This window comes from Malus domestica, chromosome 13 (genome assembly GCF_042453785.1).
Source record: "Malus domestica chromosome 13, GDT2T_hap1".
Classification (NCBI taxonomy): domain Eukaryota; kingdom Viridiplantae; phylum Streptophyta; class Magnoliopsida; order Rosales; family Rosaceae; genus Malus; species Malus domestica.
In genome coordinates, this window is record NC_091673.1 from 6,085,263 (window position 1) to 6,107,127 (window position 21,865).

General features: G+C 39.7%; 1 protein-coding gene across 1 annotated transcript; it reads left to right on the plus strand.

Annotated features, from left to right (window-relative positions):
• The first annotated feature begins 6,368 nt into the window (after positions 1-6,368).
• On the plus strand, positions 6,369-12,568 carry LOC139190320 (aldehyde dehydrogenase family 2 member B7, mitochondrial-like). The gene is made up of 11 exons (XM_070810349.1): positions 6,369-6,796; positions 9,458-9,592; positions 9,728-9,870; positions 9,972-10,125; positions 10,209-10,438; positions 10,746-10,835; positions 11,109-11,282; positions 11,369-11,506; positions 11,612-11,749; positions 11,854-11,915; positions 12,002-12,568. The coding sequence occupies exons 1-11, from the start codon at positions 6,730-6,732 to the stop codon at positions 12,273-12,275; spliced, it is 1,605 nt and encodes a 534-aa protein (XP_070666450.1). The 5' UTR covers positions 6,369-6,729; the 3' UTR covers positions 12,276-12,568.
• The last annotated feature ends 9,297 nt before the right edge of the window (positions 12,569-21,865 follow it).

The following is a 21,865-nucleotide window of genomic DNA, read 5'->3' on the forward strand; positions in this document are numbered from 1 at the left end:
TTATAACCAGAATAACCATCAAGAAAACAATAGAAAGCATAACCCGCTAACCTCTCAAGCATTTGGTCAATGAACGGCAATGGGAAGTGGTCCTTCCTCGTGGTGGTGTTTAGCTTCCTATAGTCAATGCACACCCTCCAACCGGTTTGAATCCGTTGAGGGACAAGCTCATTCTCGGCATTAGCTACCACCGTCACTCCGGATTTCTTTGGCACGCATTGAACGGGCGAAACCCACTTACTATCCGAGATTGGATAGATAACCCCACAATCTAGAAGCTTTATGATCTCCTTTTTCACTACTTCCATCATCGGAGGGTTGAGACGGCGTTGAGCCTCTCTAGTTGGTTTGGCCCCCTCCTCAAGAAATATGTGATGCATACAAGTCGTAGGGCTTATACCTTTAATATCGGCCAATGTCCAACCTAAGGCAGATTTGAACTCCTTCAAAACTCGAAGCAATTTCTCCTCCTCTTGTGCCGTGAGGGAGGAGGAGATGATGGCAGGTAGTGTTTCATTTTCTCCCAAGAAAATGTACTTCAGATGGCTTGGCAAAGGCTTGAGTTCAAGGATAGGTGCCTGAATTATAGATGGAAGCAATTTGTTAGTCGAAATGGGAATGGACTCACGGTTAGTATACTTACCATCAAGCTTAGGTAAGGACTCAAGGGCAGCCACAACTTCAAGTAATTCCTCACTAGGGGGCACGGCATGGGATGAACCATGTATGCCGTGAGCATGCATGCAATCAGCCCCCTTTGTTTTGAGTTCCATGCCTCGTGTAATGACTTTTTCAAGCACATCGTCATTTAAATCGTCGAGATATCCCTGCGCCAAAGAGTCAATTATATCAATAGAAAAGCATGAATGGTCCTCACTAGGGTATTTAATGGAATCAGAAAGATTAAAATTAACAACTTCCCCATCGAATTCCATGGACAAAGTTCCACTATACACGTCAATCTTTGTCCGGGCCGTCTTCATGAATGGCCTTCCAAGTAGAATGGGCAACGAAGGAGCATGGTCCGACTCATCCATTTCGAGGACATAGAAATCCGCTGGGAAGACTAAATGATTAACCTGCACAAGAACATCTTCCAAAACTCCCTTTGGATAGGCGTTAGATCTATCGGCCAATTGTATTATTACCCCATCATTTTTCAACGCTCCTAAGTTCATAGATGCATAAATGGAATATGGCATAACATTTATAGAAGCACCTAAATCAAGCATGGCAGATTCAAACCTATTGTTCCCAATAACACAAGGAATGGTAAAGCTACCTGGATCTTTACATTTGGGAGGTAATTTGCGTTGCAAGATGGCGGACACATTCTCACCTACCTTGACCACTTCCTTGGTCGCCATCCTCTTCCTCGTGGTACACAACTCCTTCAAGAACTTAGCATACCTCGGAACTTGCTTGATTGCATCTAACAAAGGTATGTTAACTTGAACTTTCCTAAAGGTTTCAAGGATATCCTTTTCTGCCTCTTCTTTCTTCGTTTGCATGAACCTACTAGGAAAAGGCACATTTGAAGGGAAAACATTAGTATGAACTGAATTGGACACATTCTTACCTTTGTGGGACGAATTGGGCAGATTTGGGACATTAGGGACTTGCGGCAAAGGTGGAACCACCTTTGCCGTGGGCTGCTTTGATGCCTCCTCTTCCATTTCCAAAAGTTCATCCTCATTATGACCTGTTTTTGGTGTAGGACCTGCCCCAACTTCCTTACCACTTCTTAGGGTGATAGCTTTGGCACTTTCGAAACCTCCCTTCGGATTTGGAATGGTGGAACTAGGGAGTTGTCCGGGATCTCGAAACTTACCTACAAACTCGGCAATCTGCCCAATTTGTTTCTCAAGTTGATCCACCCTTTTATCTTGGTTTTGCATAGCCTTAGCTTGATCTTCCTGCCCATTAGACAACTTAGTTAGTATCTTAAGAAGTGCATCATTGTCAAGAGACGTACCTGAGGCACTTGGGCCGGATTGGGCTTGATTTTGGGGTGGGCCGTAGGTTTTGGGAAAGAACCCCGGGGGTTGTTGCCTAAAGCCTCCTTGGTTCTGAGGTTGCTGGGGATCCCTCCACTTGAAGTTTGGATGGTCTCGCCACCCCGGATTATACGTGTTGGAGTATGGATCATGCCTTGACTGATTTTGGCCTTGAAACCCAATGGCATTCGCACTCTCCCATCCGCCATTCTCAATCAACTGTGGACATTTTTCAGAGACATGTCCTTGGATGGAACATACGCCACATACAGTTGTTCCTTGCATCTTCATGCCCTCGGCCATCTGAGACACAAGAGAAGTAAGATTAGCCAATTGTGAATGAAGATCGGAAGTCGAACTTACCTCATGTACTTGGTGCCGTGAGGGTCCTCTTTGGCCTACACCCTCGTACTGTTGAGCGTTCAACGCTCTATTAGCAATCAAGACCTTGGCAGCCATGGGTGTCTTGTCCACCAATGCTCCCCCCGCCGAAGCATCAAGCATTTGACGTTCTAGAGGTAGGAGACCCTCGTAGAAGTATTGCAACAGTAACTCCTCCTTCATCTGATGCTGTGGACAAGAAGCAACAAGTGATTTAAATCGTTCATAATATGTAGGAAAAGACTCACCTTCTTCTTGCTGAATTCCGCTTATCTTTTTGCGGAGGAGGATGATGCGAGAAGTTGGAAAGAACTTCTCCAGGAACGCTCTCTTCATACTTTCCCACGATGTGACAGTTCCGGGAGCTAACTCATATAACCAATCCTTGGCTTTATCCATCAAAGAGAATGGAAAAGCCTTCATCTTCAAGATATTTCCGTCAACATTGACGGGAGTCATACTAGAGCAAACTACTTCAAATTCTTTCAAATGTTTGTTAGGATCTTCCATGGACAAGCCATGGTATTTAGGAATATGATGAAGTAAACTTGACTTTAATTCAAACTCATCTGTCTTACCTTGGGCAGCCATGGGGTATTGAATGCACAAGGGCGCGGCATTATCCAAACCCGAGGCGGAAAGCTCCTTGAGTGTACGATTGTCCATGGCCATGCCTTGGACTTCTTCAAATATCCCTGCCGTGGCTTCCTCCTCCTCTTGTTGTACGTTTTCTTCAAGGTCAGATTCGGAACTGGTTGGATGATGCTCTTGCTGGTTCCTAGCTCTCCTTAACTTCCTCTCAAAATCGTCGTCAAAATCCAAGATGTTTGTACGAATCGGTTGAGAGCTTCTAGTCATACATTAGTACCTAAGAAACAAGAAACAAAAATTAGGTCAGAAACTTAAATTAAGTCAGAAACAAAGTGAAATAAAAGAAACGAAAACAATCCAAGGGATTAGCAAAATTGCTAATCCCCGGCAACGGCGCCAAAAATTTGATGCGAAATAGATTAAGCACACAAATTAAACCCTCTTTTTGTCAAATTGTAGCAAAGATGTAAGTAGGGATCGTTCTAGACCGGGGATTAGGAGGGATTGCTAAACGCTTGGAAACTGACTTAAACACTTAAAAACAAAGTTAAAAACACTAAACTAGACTCAAAGAATGCAAAACTAAAAGTTAAAACACTTAAACAAACCTAAAACTTAAAACAGCAACTAGAAGGCTCAAAACTGCCTAAAAACCACTTTCTGGGCAGTTTTGAGCACCTACACTAATTTGGACGAAATTTGATGAAAACTTGAATCAAAATACTTAGAAACACAAATCAAAACACTTTCTAACTAATCTAAGACTTCAAATAAAAGGGGGATTTGTTTTGGACGAAAATTTAACACAAAACAGAAACTTGAAACTAAACAGATTGTAAAAACGATTTTGGTGAAATAGATGGATAAAAGGCTAGTTAGGAGGTTCTTCTCCACACATGTCACACTTGCAAACAAAACAATTTTCAGTTGTTCTTCCGATAAACTATGAATACTCAACGCCCCAAGTTAACCGTGAATTGCACTAATTAACCCTCAGTTTTTCCAGAATTTATCAAGTTGGATGATTGCATACGACAACTCAAAACATTCCCTACAAGTTCCCTACATGAATTGCATAATAGAGATACAAGCAAGAATCATTACGTTCTATGAAAAACATAAGCATTGACGAAGCATTTGTTACTATGAATTGCATGAAACTTATGCTAAGAATTCATTCAACGCGATCGTTTTCAAGCGATCTTCACTACTTGTGATTATAAGATTATAACTATTAGGTGAAACTCCCTCATAATCTAGCATCATATTCATGCATGAAAATTAAGCGTGCACTCTCAATCAACATACACAAATAAGTTATCAATCAAATAGATGAACGAATTGAATCCATAACTCATGAAATAACAACTGAATGTAATCGAATCAAATTGCAAGCATGTACATGGTTTCGAATCACCCCCCAACTAAGGGGGTTTAGTTCCTCATACTCACAACACAAAGTTTATTGAATTGAAACATCGAAGACATAAGAAAGATTACACCTAAAATGCCAAAGAAGTCCACTTTGAATTCTGCACAGAAAGCTCCTCTTTCTTCTTCTCCTTGTTGCGGCAGAGTTGGTTTAGGGGGTTTTTGGATGGGTTTGGATGACTTTGGATGAGGGAGAATGGTGGAAAACTATCTAGGATAGGTGTAGGGCACGGCTAGGAAGGTTTGGGGTCAGAGAATATGGATTTGGGTGTAGGTTGGGCTCGGCAAAGGTGAGGGACAGGTTCTGGCGTGAATGGAGTTTCTGGATGTGTTTTTGGTTTTTTAGAAGGGAGTTAGGATGGTAGGGTGGTGCGGCAAGGTGTGGGAGAGAGTTATGGAGGTGTGGAATGGTGTCTAAAGGTGGAGGATGGTGGCTGGAATGGATGAATGGCTGCGGCAAGGAAGGGATTTGGGTTATGGTGGCTGCGGCAAGGTGGGGAAAGGGATGTAGTTTTCTGATTTTTATGGAGAGGGCAGAAGATGTGCGGCTAGGGTGTAGAAATATATATATATAGGCACTTAAAAACCCTAGCAATTCAGATTAGAACAATGGGCTAGGGTTAAGGTTTGTAAAATAGGGCTTTTTGGATGGAAAGGTGCGGCATAGGCTTAGGGATTTCCAATCAGATTTTTGCATGTGAACAAGGCCTAGGTGCGGCTGAAACAATGGGCTAGGGTTAGGGTTTAGGTACGGCATAGGTCCAAGAGTTAAGGATGGGTCATCCAAAAGCCCAAAACCGAGAATAGAAACTCACGAAAATGGAAACCTCCAAGAATAGAAACTTCCAACTTTAGAAACTTTGGTTGCCAATTCCGATTTAGGAAAGATCAACCCAAAATGGAAACTTTTAGGCTTAGCTTTCCTACTTCAAGTAGGAAACCTCAAATCTTCAACTCTTCAATTTCATCCCAACCTTGCGTTCCAAGCATGTCCTTTTTACTTCAAGCTCACTTTCTGCTCCAAAAGCTCCAAACTGCATCATTTCATGTAATACGTCCGCTAAACCTGAAAACACAAGAAAGTAGCTTAAAAGACTACTTTAACGAAGAAAACATAACAAAGATGCATAAGAACTAGCTAACTAAGGCGCATAAATATGCTCCTATCAATTGGTGACCCACTGGGACGTTCTACTTGCGTGAGTTCCCAGAAACAAATTCGTGAGGCTATGGTTGGGACCCAAAACGGACAATATCGTGCAAAGGTGGAATTGAATCCGGAAGTGACAAAATCTCTGGTATTTAAAGGTCATAGTAATCATTTTTTTTTTATTGACATAGAGAATTCTCTACAGATTAGACGGAGCACGCATATTATGTGTGTAAATATAAAGGATTTAGAAAAACATGTATACGAAGAGAAAGGTGGAAGAGAGAAAAAACTTTAATTTTTATATATTTTTTAATAAACATAAGTTCGGATATGAAATTACTGCTTAACCTGAATATATTTAATATTACTTTTTATAGATGGGTTAAAAACAATAAAAAAATCGAATAAAAGATGAAAAACAAAACCCTATATAGGAAAAAAGCCTCAAATAGTAAGATAATTGATCAATTACAGGGAGTTTCCAAGAAAGAATATATGGAAGAAAATGGTAACTTTTGCATTTGGCAGTAACAGTCTTTTTTTTTTTTGCCAAACAGTAACAGTCTTTTTATAAATACAGATTTTTGTCGTCATAATGTTCTTGTCTTGCATCCAATTAGATCAAAAGAAAACTATTGAAAATAGTTTAAAATTTTTGAGTTTTAAAGATAAGGACAAAATAAAGAGTAAAGTAAATAATATTAGGATTAATTTTTTAATATAAAAATGTAATTTTTCGTTAAAGTAAATATTACCAGAAGTTTTTTTTTGTTAAAGTCTTCTATTTAATTCCACCAAATATTCCAACTTATCCAAAGCAAACCAAAATTTTCAGTCTTATCTACTTATCCACCATTACACGTTTTGATTTGTCAAAGTTGGTCAGGCAACAAACACTTTATGCAATCAACCAGCCTTGCACGGGTGATTTAGTAGTTGGGGATGTATTCTAAGCACATATTTCACATTGCACGTTTTGAATTCGGCTTTTAGAACTGATGAATAGCTAGATAGTGATGAGAGACAAATTAAAATACTTTTCCGACTCGCAAAAGAGTTCCCTTTTTCAGTTAATAAAAAATCAACCAGCCTCAGAATTATTTTTGTAGGCCGTCACCTGTCACCTTGAGAGAGCAAGAGATCAGTGGTGGTGCTGTAAAGTGTAAACTATCGATCATGGCGACTCGGAGGGTCGGCTCGCTTTTGAATCGTTCCTTCACTTCTGCTTCTATGTTTTCCAAAGGTAATCAATCTACTAACCCAATTTCCCAATTCCAACGCTTTTTCGATCTTTTGTGTTTTTTTGATTGTTTATATTCTGCTGCCTGGATCATATGGCCGACGGATCCGATCGGTTTGCGGTCTGCATTTTGTAATATCATGCATTAGCTGCCATGTTTGTTTGGTTGGTGAGAAAAATGTAGGATGAAGAACTGAAGATTGAATATTTTTCGAATTTTTCAGAACTTGATAATCATAAATTGTATTTCTTGAATTCTTGAGTTTTCTTCAGTTGACATTGACATTTGAATAAAAAATAATTTCCACACATTCTTTTTCTTTCTACATAACTTGTTTATCTTCTACATTTGATTTTTCGGGAGAAGAAAAAAAGTGTGAAATCAGTTCTCTTTATTTTTTTCTTTGTTTAATCTGGATTTCCATGTGATGGATTAAGTTAAGTTGAATTTTGGGAGAAATTTTTTTTTTGATCGAAACATAGAACTACGTATTTTTATATACTTTTTAATAAAATATTTTATCATAATAAATCACATTAAAAAATCTCTCGAATTTTGGAGGGTTTGATGCATGCGTTTTTGGATCTCTGATCTTTTTGGTGCAAGTAGCCCTGAAACGGACCCCACCACTGGCTTATTCTTTCCTGGCTGATGTATGCCTGCTATCCCTATTTCTGACTTTTAGCTTTCTTATCAGTCACGCTCAACAGTGGCTTTTGGCTTTTTCTCAATCACCCACTGTATCTTTCTCTGATATAGAAATAAAATCTTTTCTGAATCTGTGTCCACAATTTTATCACTCATTTTAAATCGTATTATCCTCCATCTTAAGGTTCAAATCTCTCATTTTCTCTCTTCAAAAACTCGAATTTTTGAATTTTTAGACTCTAAACACAAAAGATTAAAAAGAATCTTGACTTAATCATATATGTTCCCAACTGGCCAACTTGCATTTTTTAGGAGAAATAGCCCTCCTATTTAACGAGCAGTATCTATGTATAACGCCAATGAAAAAGATGAATACTGATTTGATGCCATCAAATTTCAACAAAATATAATTGAACAAAAATGCTTCTAAGACAAAAGATTTCAAAGTTATCCCAAAATAATGCATCAAATAAGGTAGGAGCACTTTCGTCATTTTAACAGTATTTTTTAATAATAATAATAATTATTATTATTTTAATTAGTACATCCCAATAAGTTAGAAATAATGTGATTCAATTTCTCTATTTTAAAACACGTTCAAACATCTTAAGAGACATGTAATGTCGGTTATAAAAAATGTCATTTGCACTTTGATAATAATGTGGTTAAATTAGTTGTCAAATGATTTTTTTTAACAAAAGATATTATCTACACTAAGGGGGAGGGGGAGGGATGAGTTTTGTCTCACAACCAGCTAGCAATAATGTGATTTAATCAGTTTATTAAATATTATTTTATCTATTTTAAACACGTTCAAAACATCTTAAGAGACGTGCAATGCCGGTTATAAAATAAGTATTTCGCACGCGGATAATAGTGTGATTAAATTAGTTGTCAAATGATTTTTTTTTAACAAAAGATATTATCTACACTAAGGGGGAAGATGGTGGGTTTAACCTTACAATAATGTGATTCAATCAATTATTTATTAAGTATTATTTTTTCTATTTTTAAACACGTTCAAAACATCGTAAGATGCGTGTAATGCCGGTTATAAAAAATGTTTTTCGCATGCGGATAATAATGTGATTAAATTACATTAAATTAGTTGTCAAATGATTATTTTTTATTTTAACAAACGATATTATATACACTAAGGAGGAGGGCTTAGTCTTACAATAGACTAACAATAATGCGATTCAATCAGTTGTTTATTAAATATTATTTTTTCTATTTTTAAACACGTTCAAAACATCTTAAGATGCGTGTAATGGTGGTTATAAAAAACGTCATTCGCACGCGGATAATAATGTGGTTAAATTAGTTGTCAAATAATTGTTTTTTTTTTTTTTGACAAATGATATTATCTATACTAAGGGGAGGGGTGGGCTTAGCCTTACAATATGTTAAAAATAATGTGATTTAATCAATTGTTTATTAAATATTATTTTCTCTATTCTTAATGTAAATTCTTTAGAGACCGATTTTATTATGTGAATTCAACTGCTTTAATTGGTTTATGAGGAGTTTCTTTTAGCTTGATCTAAGATTATTCATTTCCTTCAAATATTTGACTTTCCTTTTGTCAATTTACGCATATAAATACATTTAAAACGTGTAAATCACGCGTAGTACGCCGTGATCACGCGCGTGCATGAAGGCTAGTGTTACATTAGTCATGATAAATCAAAAGATGTTCCTACCAAATTATCATGTCATTTGTCACACTATTTGATGATTAATTATGTTACTTAAGTATACATGAATTTGATTAATTAGTCAAAGCACAATATGTTCGTTTATTTGCATTTAAGTTGAAGTCTCCATACCTCGTAGATTAAATTAGTTTAAAATATCACCTGTCAGTACTGAGATGTTAATAATCATAAATGTCTATCTTCCTGTACTTTTCTTTAATTTTGGTGTTGGTGGTATTTTCTAACTGGATATTTGACATTAGTAGTTTCACCCCGTATATATTTTTTACTCAATTGACTCGATTTTACTTTAACCAGCGAGGTCTTCTTCTGTGGTTAGAGGAATTGGTAAATATAGCACCGATGCTTCCATTGAGTCACCAATCTCTCCATCCGTCAAAGTAAATTATACTCAGCTTCTAATTAATGGACAATTTGTAGATTCTGCATCAGGTGATCTTTCTTTTCCTTCACGAGTTGTCTAACAGTTTGTGTATCTCAGCATTGTGTCAAGCATTCATGTTGTTGTAATTTAACTTCAATTTAGCATTTTCCGGTTCTTTGTGTGACGCTTGGATTTGGTCTCAGGGAAAACGTTTCCCACATTGGACCCCCGGACTGGGGAAGTGATTGCTCATGTCGCTGAAGGCGATGCTGAAGATGTAAACCGTGCAGTTTCTGCTGCCCGCAAGGCCTTTGATGAAGGACCGTGGCCTAAGATGACAGCTTATGTAACTACTCATTTTACTTGTTCTATGATAGTATATGGTTATGTGAATTGTTTCAAGTTCAGTCCTTTGTTCAAATTTTCTAATAGATCATATTTTTCCAGGAAAGGTCACGAGTCCTTTTCCGCTTTGCTGATATGATTGAAAAGCACAATGATGAAATTGCAGCCCTTGAGACTTGGGATAATGGGAAGCCATTTGAACAGGCTGCTAAAATTGAAGTACCAATGGTAGTTCGGTTTTTTCGTTACTATGCTGGTATGGACCTTTTTAACACAACTACACCACATGCTTTATGGGGTTTGAACAAAATTTATGTTCTAATCTTGGATACGCCGCAGGATTTGCGGACAAGATTCATGGTCTCACAGTTCCAGCCGATGGAGAGTATCATGTGCAAACCTTGCATGAACCTATCGGTGTTGCAGGTCAGATTATACCATGGAATTTCCCTCTTCTCATGTTTGCTTGGAAGGTTGCGCCTGCTTTAGCATGCGGCAACACCATTGTTCTGAAGACCGCAGAGCAGACACCGTTGTCTGCTCTATATGCAGCAACTCTGTTGCAAGAGGTACCACACGAATACAAATTTACCGCATCACCTTTTTTGATAAGTTCACTTTCCCATGCGTTTGCTTCGATGTGGTCTCATTTGCTTCAATGGTGTCTCAAGTCCAGTTGAAGTAGTTTTTAGAGATAATCTGCCTTTCCATGCTTGCTGTGGTGCTTTACCTTTCATTCTGATTTGACGGATTTTAACAATTTTCTGTTTTGAGTTGAACCTGCGACTGGATTATGTGAATGAGCTTTCACATTGATATTTCAATTACTAATGCTGATTGATTTTCCTTTTGGTTTTTTTTTTTTTTTTTTCACAGGCCGGACTTCCTCCAGGTGTTTTGAATGTGGTTAGTGGTTTTGGTCCAACCGCTGGTGCATCCCTTGCTAGTCATATGGACATTGATAAGGTAATGTATAATTAATGTAAGCTTCTTTCTTGTAGTTAGCCATCTTATGTAAGTTCATAAGAACTGAGAATTTCTCATATATTTATTATATCCACAATAACATCTTTTGCTCAATCGTAACTTCTCCAAACTCATGATGAACAAATGTTGCTCAAGGCTGCAACGAATTCGAGTAATAGTAATGCGTCTGCTAGTGTACCAGTCTGCAACTTTGCATCAATTTGTTATCTGATTGCAATGTTCCTGCTAAAATTACCGTTCATCCCTCCACAGTTTGCGTTTACTGGATCAACTGACACCGGTAAAAAAATACTTGAATTGGCTGCCAAAAGCAATCTTAAGACCGTAACTTTGGAGCTTGGTGGGAAATCCCCGTTCATTGTATGTGAGGATGCTGATGTAGATAAGGCTGTTGAGATGGCACATTTCGCTCTGTTCTTTAATCAGGTATCTAAGCATTGTCTTCAGAAAAAAGTTTGATTCTAAGAGGCAAAGAAATCCATTTGCTGATTACATGACACCTCTGTTTGTAGGGTCAATGCTGCTGCTCTGGTTCTCGTACTTTTGTACATGAAAAAGTATATGATGAGTTCTTAGAGAAAGCAAAAGCCCGTGCTGAGAGACGCCTTGTTGGAGACCCGTTCAAAGGGGGAATTGAGCAAGGTCCTCAGGTAAAACAAGTGACACCTCCATTAATCTCTGACCATTAAACATACTGCTGTCGAATGTTGTTTACACAGCCTCACTTGCATTTCCGGTTTTGTATTCTAAATCAGATCGATTCGGTCCAATTTGAGAAGATCCTGAAGTACATAGATTACGGTGTTAAAGCTGGAGCTAAACTGGAAACCGGAGGAGAGAGGGTTGGCACAAAGGGTTTCTATATTAAGCCCACCGTATTCTCAGACGTTCAGGTACTAATTTACATTGCAGATCATAAAAACCATAATATTTATCGAGAAGTCGAAACATGATTATATATTTATATTGATCTAAACATTACTGTCCCGTGGAGTAGGATGACATGCCAATAGCTTGCGAAGAGATATTTGGTCCGGTGCAGACCATCTTGAAGTACAAGTAAGCAATAAAATCCTCCTCTCTATGCCTGCTGTGATTACAGCGTCTGGCGCTTCCATTAGAACTAACGATATGGCTGATTGCAGGGATCTAAATGAGGTGATACGAAGAGCAAATAACTCTCGCTATGGACTTGCTGCAGGGGTCTTTACACAAAACATAGACACTGCAAACACATTGGCTCGCGCATTGCGCGTCGGTAGTGTATTTATAAACTGCTACTATATCTTTGATGCCTCTATTCCTTTTGGAGGTTACAAGATGAGTGGAATCGGAAGAGAGAAGGGCATTTACGGTCTTTCCAATTACTTGCAAGTCAAGGCTGTTGTCACCCCCCTGAAGAATCCTGCATGGCTATGAACTTCATAAACTTTTTTTTGTCATTGCCAAAAATAAATGGAGAACTGCATCAAAATAAGTGGCTGTGATGTCATGATGGCATTAGGGTGGTGATGATGATGATGATGATGATGATGATGATGATGAAAAGTTTTGCTTCTTTGTGATGAACTCTAGAAATGTTTTTGTGTAATTATTGTTGGTTAAGTTAATCAGTATTTTAGTGGTTGGTCTATTGGCAAATCAACTTTCTATGGTTTGTTGATGCATCATTTCTCCTTTTCAAGTCACAAATCAAGACTCAGTTTACATGATTATTGTGTCTTACTCTATCTGTCATTAATAGTATGTTTATTTTTTTTGTCAAAATTAATAGTATGTTAATTAGTTGTTTTGATAATTATGATACGCTGATCTAACCATGTGCCAACTGAATCCAAAACCTTTTAGCATCTACAGAGCCAAGTGAACCCAAAACTTAAATCATCGTTCAATTCATTTATTTTCACCTTCGCCTCATCGTAAAGTTTTGAACATTAAGGTAAGACTTTCCGTTGAGGTTCTTGAGGGTAGAACCCCATTTGACAATGTTTTGGGCCTCACTGTTATATTTTTCACTTATTTTTTTTACTTTTCGGCTTAAATATTATACTAAATATATACTTGTTACTCAACAAATAGTAAATCTGCTTCCAAATACATTATAAAGATTTCCTTAAATGCTCACGGAAAATATTTTGGGAAAAAAAAAATTTGAACACTCACGGTTTTCAATCACTTTTGCAAATTCGTACATAAATCACTATTCAATCTATTTATTTTCACCTCCGCCTCACTGTAAAGTTTTAAAAATTAAGTTGAGACTTTCCATTGACATTCTTGCGTGGAACCCATTTGACAATGTTTTGGGCCTCACTACTATAATTTTTAGGGAGTTTTAACGAAAGCCCACGGTACTGTTCACTTTAATGAAAAACTTACATTAAAAAATCAAACCTAGTCCTATTCATTTTACCCTTTATTTTATCCTTATCATTAAAACTCAAAGATTTCAAGCAATTTTCATTAGTTTTCCTTAATTTTTACTTAATTTTTTAAATTTTCGTATTAAATATTCTACTAAATATACATTTGTTGCTCAATAAACCGTAAAACTGCTTTCAAATTCCTTAACAATTTAACTTAATGCTCACGAAAAATATTTCGTAAAAATGAAAATTTTGCATTTATGACAAAAAATGTGGGTTGACACTCAAGATTTTGAGTCGGTTTTGCAAATTCATAAATAAATCAATGCTCCCGCAAAATATTTCACGAAATAAAAAATTTGAACTTTTAACAAACAAACGTGGGTGTTAGGCACCCACGCCAAATGAGGCAAACTCTATGCACGTAAAACAAGGCGAACCTGGACGCAAAAAAAAAACAAAACGGGCTTTGTGCATGTAAAACGAGGCGAGCTCATGGCACACAAAAAGAAGCGAGCTCCATTCATGCAAAACAAGTCAGCCTCTGCTCATCAAAAATGCGGCGGCTTCTGGCATGCAAAACGAGGTGGGATCCATAGCGCAAGTTGAGGTCGGCTCGGTGCACGAAAAATGAGGATATAAATCTAAATCTAAAGGTATTTTTGAATCTAAATAAAGTAACGTAAGAAGGAAAAAAATTAAACGAAAAAAAAAAAAAAGCAGAAAATAAATAAATTTAATTCAAAATGATACGACCGTTACTTCGCTGCCTATTGACCACAATAGCTGTCACTAGCGAGGTAGCAATTGCTCCAAGTACCAATTGCTAGCGTCATACCGATCCCTCCTTTTCAAAATTTATTTATTTATTTATATTTCAACGCTTCATTGAGGCACATTCAATAATGGAATTGTCTTTGAAAATCAAATAGTGTTTATGGAGCAAAAAATAATCAAGGAAAATATGGTTGCGACACGTGGATTTTTGGGTAAAAAGACAAAATTACTCTTGAGGCACATCAGAACTCCCACGCGCAAGTAGCGGACAATCACGATTCAATCAAGGTCAAAAGTGATCAAAATAGATATTTATTCAAAATCTATTTCATCCATCCTCATCAAATCCTCTCCACAAGGTAACCCTCAATTATTCATTCAAATTAGGATTAATTACCTAAATTAATTGATTAATTTCCTAATTAATTAATTAATTTTCTAATTGATTGCAAGATATTATTTTGACATAATATTTTGCAATTAGAGCCAAAAAATCACCATAAGTGGCTAGACCCTTTTTCTCCAAATAGGGGCCGGCCACACCCCTATATAAACACCCACATTTCTCCAAAAACTTAAGTCCAATTATCTTCTAAAATTCTCCAAATTTCTCTAAACACTTTCTCTCTCAAATTCTAACTTTGGCATCAAAGGTTTTTTGGCCAAAGCCATTCATCGTGGGGGTGTGAGGCTCTTGGCCTTGACCAAAGGTGTTAATTATTTTGCAGGTGCATTTTCGTCCAAGAAGAAGAAGGCGGAAATTTGCATTCACAAATTGGTACTTTCATTGAGAGTTTGAGTCACACGCTCGTAGAAGACTCTCGCATTCAAGGTCTTTTGTTTTCTTGTTTATTTGTAGATTTTTCGTACAGTATCATTCTTGAATTTTTTGTTTATAAAAATTCTTAGATAAAACGTAAAAAATAAGTACAATGACAAGAGATTCGAAAACCTCGACGAAAGGAAATTTCAACATTTAAGAAATGAGACCACTGCGATCCACGAGGCTAAACTCGACACCAAGTGAAGTGACACCACCACCATGAAGCCCCATCGTGGTAGCCACCACGGAAGCAACCTTAGCAGCCACCCTCGGTAAGGCCCACGTCGCCAATACCTCGGCCCAAGCCGTGCCCTTCAAGCCCACACGGGCCCAAGCCCAAGTCAAGCTAGCCCGAGCTGCCCAAGCCCAACGCGTTACCGAGCCGAGCCCTAGCCTTGCACCTGCGTGCATCACATGCAATCCAACCTACTCCCGTGGTGTCCTAAGCAGCCCAAATCGATCTAAGGCCAGTTCAACTAACCCGGCTCTATATTTCTTGGCCGACGATTGAACCGGGGCTATTATCACCCTATTTTTTCACGGATTTGACATTTCCCAAATCAAATCTCACGCCTGGAGTCTACCACACTTCCACTACTCAAGGAGACGCATTCTGTCCAAGCTCTTCCAACCCAAATGGAAAATAACACTTGTCTTGACAAGTCGTAGAGTTAACGAGCACATTCGCACAACAAACGACCTTGGTGAATAAGCTCTTGCAACACACCGAGATGAAACGTACCCTTGACGAGGTGTCTCGAAGTAAGACAAGGGCAGACGAAGAACTCTCCAGCAGCGTTCTGGCAAGCAACCACTCGACCAACCACTAACCAAACGTTCTGGTAGTGTACACTATTCATTCACCTGCTAGGGATATACCACATGCATTGCAATCGAGGCGTAAACGAGTCGAACATATATAAGAGCAGCCTAGACCAGCAGGTCAAGACATGGGGCAGTCGAGAGCTTCGTTACCCTAGCAAAGGAAAATTCAGTAAGAAGTAGAGAGGCTCTTGAACTAGCGGTTGTGTGATTTCCAACGCAATGAAGTCATTGACGAAGTGCTACGATGAGACATGACCAACATGAGCAGGTCACCCTTCATGGACGAGATCGAGTAGGCAGAGCCTCCACGCAAGTTTAACATGCTATATTTCACATTCTTTAAAGGAGATGGTGACCCGGAGAGGCATTTGAAACACTACCAAAGCGCGATGGTCCTTTATCGGAACAACGATGCTCTTATGTGCAAGATATTCGCCACAACTTTACAAGGTGAGGCGTAATATTGGTTCCACACCCTACCACCATGATCCATCCAGAGTTTTGATGATCTTTCCTTAGTTTTCACCAAAGAATATTCATCCTACTGCTTGATCAAAAAGAAGTCAAACCACTTGTTCAACATGAAGAATAACCCAAAAGAGTCGCTCCACGACTACGTGAAAAGGTTTAAAGCAGAGAATGCAAAGATAGTTGGATGTGATGACTCAATAGCAAGTGCAACCTTCCAAAAAAGACTTCCATAAGACCACCCACTGTTTGGAGAGTTATCATGAAAGAAGATTTAACCCTGACAGACTTTTTCACTTTGGCAGAGAAGCATACATTTTGAGACGAGGCTTGGCAAACAGACAAAGCACCCGAGTAGCTTTAAAAAGAGTCGGAAGTGGCTCAAAAGAAGAAAGACACGAAGTAGTACAACAAAAGCAGGCAGGATGCCAAGCGTAAGGATCGACCCACGACTAAAGAAAGCTTAACACCCAATAGTTACTCTAAGTTCTATATCCTGATTCACCAAATCCTCTGTGACATCAAGAGCGAACCATGGTTCAAGCTACCAAAGTAATCAAAGGGAGACACTTCCAAGTTGGACCACACCAAGTACTGCGCATTCCACCAAGGTCCTGGTCACACAACTGACGACTGCTACGCTTGGAAGAACTACCTAAAGAAGCTTGTGAAAGAAGGTAAAGTCGACAAATACTTGGACAAGCCGACTACGTAGCCTAGAAGGAATGTGGATGCCGACGAATAACCACCCAACAAGACCAGATTAATGACATCTTCACCAAATCTAAGCACTTACCAATAATTCAAAGAATAGGAAGATCCAGCAAGCTCTACTAGTCTCGTAAGTCCAAGCAATTGACACCCAGCCTGGACCCATCATTGGCTTCACTGAGCAGGATGTTGAAGGTGTCGATTTCTCGCATGACGACGCACTAGTAGTATTCGTCCAATTGGCCATGCCATAGTCGATAGAATGATGGTGGACAATGGAAGTGCAGTCAACCTACTTCAATTCTCAGTAATTAATAAGATGGGGTTGGAAAGCACAATCATATGCCGAGCGGAGGTAATTACCAGATTCAACGGACACACCTCGACTGCCATCGGCCATATCACACATGACGTGAAAACACCGCCAGTTGTCTCAAAGCAGACGTTCATAATAGTAAGCGACCCGTCTCTTTACAATAGGATTTTAAGGAGACATTGGCTAATAAAGCTGGATGTTGTCACTTCCGTCAAGTATAAAAAAATTCGATTCCGCATCCTGGAAGGAGGAATCGAAGAAATTAAGTCTGACCAGGCCGCATCTCGACGATGCACTGTGTAAGTATTGAATGAATCAAAGAATAAGACCTTTACCCCCGTAGAGGTTTCCAAGGTCCAAATGGACGATGAAGCTACCAAATAGCAATTATCGCAGATGGATCAAGAAGATGGTGTCCAAACCGACGCATAAGCAGATGAGATAGGATGAAAACCCAAAAAAGACGCTAAGGACATCGTTCTTGATCCCCAGCAGCCGGAGAAAACTATTAGAATTGGCTCATGTCTGAGCTTGAAGGAAAAGGAAGAATTCACTGTTTTCCTTAGGGAAGTGACATCTTCGCATGGTCACCTTCTGACATGCCCGACATCGACCTCGAGATAGCTCGCCAAAAGCTGCATGTCGACCCCGCTGCCAAACAGGTGATCCAAAATAGAAGACATTTCACACCCGAGCGGGTGACGATTATCGAAGCTAAAATTGACAAGCTATTCAAAGCCAGATTCATAGAAGAGGTAGCGCACTCAGCATGGCTTGCTAACGTCGTGCTAGTGAAGAAGAAAGAGAATGGCAAGTAGAGAGTTTGCATAGATTACACCGACCTCAACAAAGCATGCCCAAAAGATCCTTATCCATTTCTCCGAATCGATCAATTAGTAGATTCGACTACTGGGACCCAGCTGCTCAATTTCTTAGACGTATACTTCAGCTACAACCAAATAGCCATGTACGAGCCCGACAAGGAGACAATCACGTTATTGATCGAACGGGGCACCTTCTGCTTTAAGGTCATGCCCTTTGGCCTCAAGAACGATTGAGCCACTTACCAAATGTTAGTAAACATGATGTTTAAGAAGCAAATTGGAGTAACCATGGAGGTCTATGTCGATGACATCATAGTAAAGGGCAGGCAACGATCAGATCACATCGGTAACTTGGCAGAAACTTTTGACATCCTTAGAAAGTACAAGATGAAGCTTAATCCTGCCAAATGCACATTCGGAGTATCTTCATTCAGATTTTTAGGGTACCTAGTAACCCAACGAGGAATCGAAGCACATCCCAAACAAATCCGAGTAATCCTAGAAATAAAGTCTCCAACTAGCTTGAAGGAGATCCAAAGCTTGACTGGACGATCAACCACCCTCAACCGCTTTCTCTCGCGGTCCACTGATTGATGCAAACTTTTTTTAAGGCTATCAAGATGGCATAACGAGACAAATGGGATGATGAGTGCGAAAGAGCTTTCCAAGACCTGAAAAAGTATCTCACATCACCTTTCTTATTATCCAAGCTGGAAATAATGGATGACTTATACATCTACTTGGCAGTCTCAGAAGTAGCAGTGAGCTCTACCCTCATATGAGAAGAGTTGGGGGCTCAATTACCGGTATTCTACACTTTTAAAGCTCTCATTGATGTGGAAACTAGATATTTGAAGATCGAGAAATTAATTCTGGCACTAGTTGTTACGGCTCGAAAGCTCATACCATACTTTCAAGCTCATATAATCATCGTCATGACTCAATGTCCTCTACGATCAATCTTACATGGTCCAGACGCTTCTCAACGAGTGATGAAATGGGTGTTGGAATTTGGCCAATATAATTTAGTTTTCCAACCCCGTACGGTGAAAAGGGCCCAAGTTTTGGCAGACTTCATAGCAGAATTTACGCCTAGCCTAGGCAACGCGACAGAGCGGCACAACGATGCCTCGAAAATAGCCGAACACAACTTAGCCGTGCCTGCTCCACCCGATGTAGACTTCTGGCATTTGCATGTTAACGGCGTATCCAACTACAAAGGCTCAAGAACAGGCGTGGTCCTTGTCACCCTAGATGGTTCGATACCCGAGCAAACGATTACTTTAGGCTTCAAAGCATCCAACAATGAAACAGAGTATAAGGCCCTACTAGCAGGCTTCTGAATGGCAAAAGACTTGGCAGTGAAAAAGCTTGCAATTCATTCTGATTCATAACTAATCACCAGCTAGACTACTAGGAAGTACATGGCAAAACAACTGAGGATGACGCAATACCTAGATAAGCTACGTAAGCAACTTGAGGCATTTCAGACTTACACCCTCACTCAAGTTCTGCGGGTAGACAACACCCACACTGACGTGTTACCCGGCTTAGGCTCCGCCCTTGACCACCAACTCAAACGTTCAATTCTGGTGGAGTATCTAGATAAACTAAGCATAGAAGCGAAGCTGACAGCCGATATGTCATAGGTTAGTGCTACTTCCAACTGACATAATTCTATAATAGATTACTTGGTCAATAACACTTTCCTCACGAAAAAGGTTGGAGTCTAGAAAGTTTCAAATAAAGGCGGCACACTACTACATGTGGAACGGTATTCTTGTCCGAAGATCCTATAGTAGACCACATCTCCACTACCTAGCGTCTCCCGACGACCTAAAAGTTCTAAGCTCAATCCACGAAGATGTTTGTGGAAATCACTATGGAGACCTATCTTTAGTGCAAAAGGCTCTTAACGCAGGCTATTACTGGCTTACCATGCACCAAGATGCTAAAGAGTTAATACAAAAATACGACCGCTGCCAATGCTACAAGCCGGTACTAGCATTGCCTGCCAGCAAACTACACCCGCAGATGAGTCTTTAGCCGTTCATGTAGTGGGTAATCAACTTGGTAGGGCCAATGCCGCCCGCTACTGGGGGCAAAGGCATGATGATCGTGGCAACCGATTACTTCACCAAATAGATAGAAGTAAATGACAACCACGACTCAAACGAACATAGAACACTTCATATGGAGGAACATCATTTGCCGATTTAGCATCCCTCAATCTATCGTCACCGACAACGGCCCGCAATTCATGGGTAAAGATTTGGCGAAGTTCTTCCAAAAGTATAGCATCAAGCAGTACATGTCCATGCCGAGATATCCTCAAGGTAATGGGTATGCCAAAGCATCCAACAAGATGATTCTCGACTGCCTCAAGAAATCCCTTTTCGACAAGAAGGGAAAATGGTCAGACGAACTCCTCGGATGTCTATGGGCATATCGCACGACCAAGCGACAAGCTTTTGGTAAGACTCTTTTCTTTTTAACATTTGGTTTATAAGCAATTATTCCTCCCAATGTCATCGTGCAAAGTATTAGCACTCTACTGCTAAGCATTGAGCAAAACAGTAATGAGATGGCCATAAGTTTAGATCTGGCATATGAGGAGTGCGAACAGACTATCACCCGTATCGCAGCCTACCACCAGTAGCTCATCTCCAGCTATAACAAAAGGGCCAAGATCCGGCAGTTCCAACCCTGGAGATCTAGTCCTAAGGAAAACCTTCATCACTGCCTGCATAGAAGGCTAAAAAAAGATGGATCTCATATGGGAAGGTCCGTACAAGATCAGCTGGGTAGGCGGCAAAGGTAATTACACCTTCGCCACCATGAACGACAAAGAGATCGAAAAGCAGTAGAAGGCCTACAATCTGAGGAAGCACCATGTGTGACCTCTCACTACATTGAAGCCTGAAGAACTCAAGCAGCTCAACGGGCACCACTTCGCGAGCCGAGAATTATCCAATTGTTATGCAGTATCTACTTTACAGCCAAGTTTTTTGTTCATTTCACTCATTTTTCAATGAGGAATTCAGAAGTAATTTACAACTTGGCTCAACTACATGCTTACAACAATTGATCACTCTTGCATTTCAAAAGAAGATCACGCCTTACTTAGGGACTCATCGCAGGAATTGCACCCCCCCCGAAAGACCAACCATGCTCTCTAATGCGAGAGGGTAAACCAATTCTCCGACACCCACATGGGTCTACTCTCCAAAACAGGAGGATAAACTCAACACTCTGAATATCCAGATGTGGATGAGCCTGGCTGCCCTAGTATAACTAGATGCACGATAGCTTGCGTCGGGATTTCTAGAAGTAGCCACAATGGTTTTTTTCAAAGCTTAGCTAATTGAAGGATTTTGGGTCTCTTGGCCTAATCCGCGAGGAACTGGGCCTCAGAGACGGAAGGGGCACATTACACAATACGCCCTATGGACAGCTGCCTTGGGACCCTAAAGCTGCTACCAAGTGCACTAAGGTAGCCTACGGTTTCCAGAAGACTACCTAAGGTTTGCCCTTCGAGTAGTAAGCCGCACTAAAATTATACAATCGCACGTTTCTAGGAGAGGTTAAACAAGTTAGCACGCATATACAAAGCTTCATCCATTGTCGACATGCTACGCAATCGATGGGCTTCATTTCTGCCAAAGCGCGGAACGACCTACACCAAGTCCTAAAGTGTTGTGATACTTGTTACACAACCCACAGAATTGGAGAAAGCCAAGGTTAACAGCCTAGTGGTCATGCAGACTTGTCTGCTTCTGTAAGTAAGGCGTTTGGCTGTTAACCTTATGGCTAACAACTTTGTAAAGTTTTACACTAACACCTACGGCTACATAGGCTACGCGGGCCTGTCTGCTTATAGAAAAGTAGCATGCCTGCCA

What these genes read in the sequence shown, in the direction of transcription:
- LOC139190320 (XM_070810349.1), top strand. Translation starts at nt 6,730, where the DNA reads ATGGCGACTCGGAGGGTCGGCTCGCTTTTGAATCGTTCCTTCACTTCT. An exon ending in GTTTTTTCGTTACTATGCTG is followed by an intron (nt 10,126 to 10,208) that starts GTATGGACCTTT and finishes GATACGCCGCAG; the next exon opens with GATTTGCGGACAAGATTCAT. An exon ending in GAATTGAGCAAGGTCCTCAG is followed by an intron (nt 11,507 to 11,611) that starts GTAAAACAAGTG and finishes ATTCTAAATCAG; the next exon opens with ATCGATTCGGTCCAATTTGA.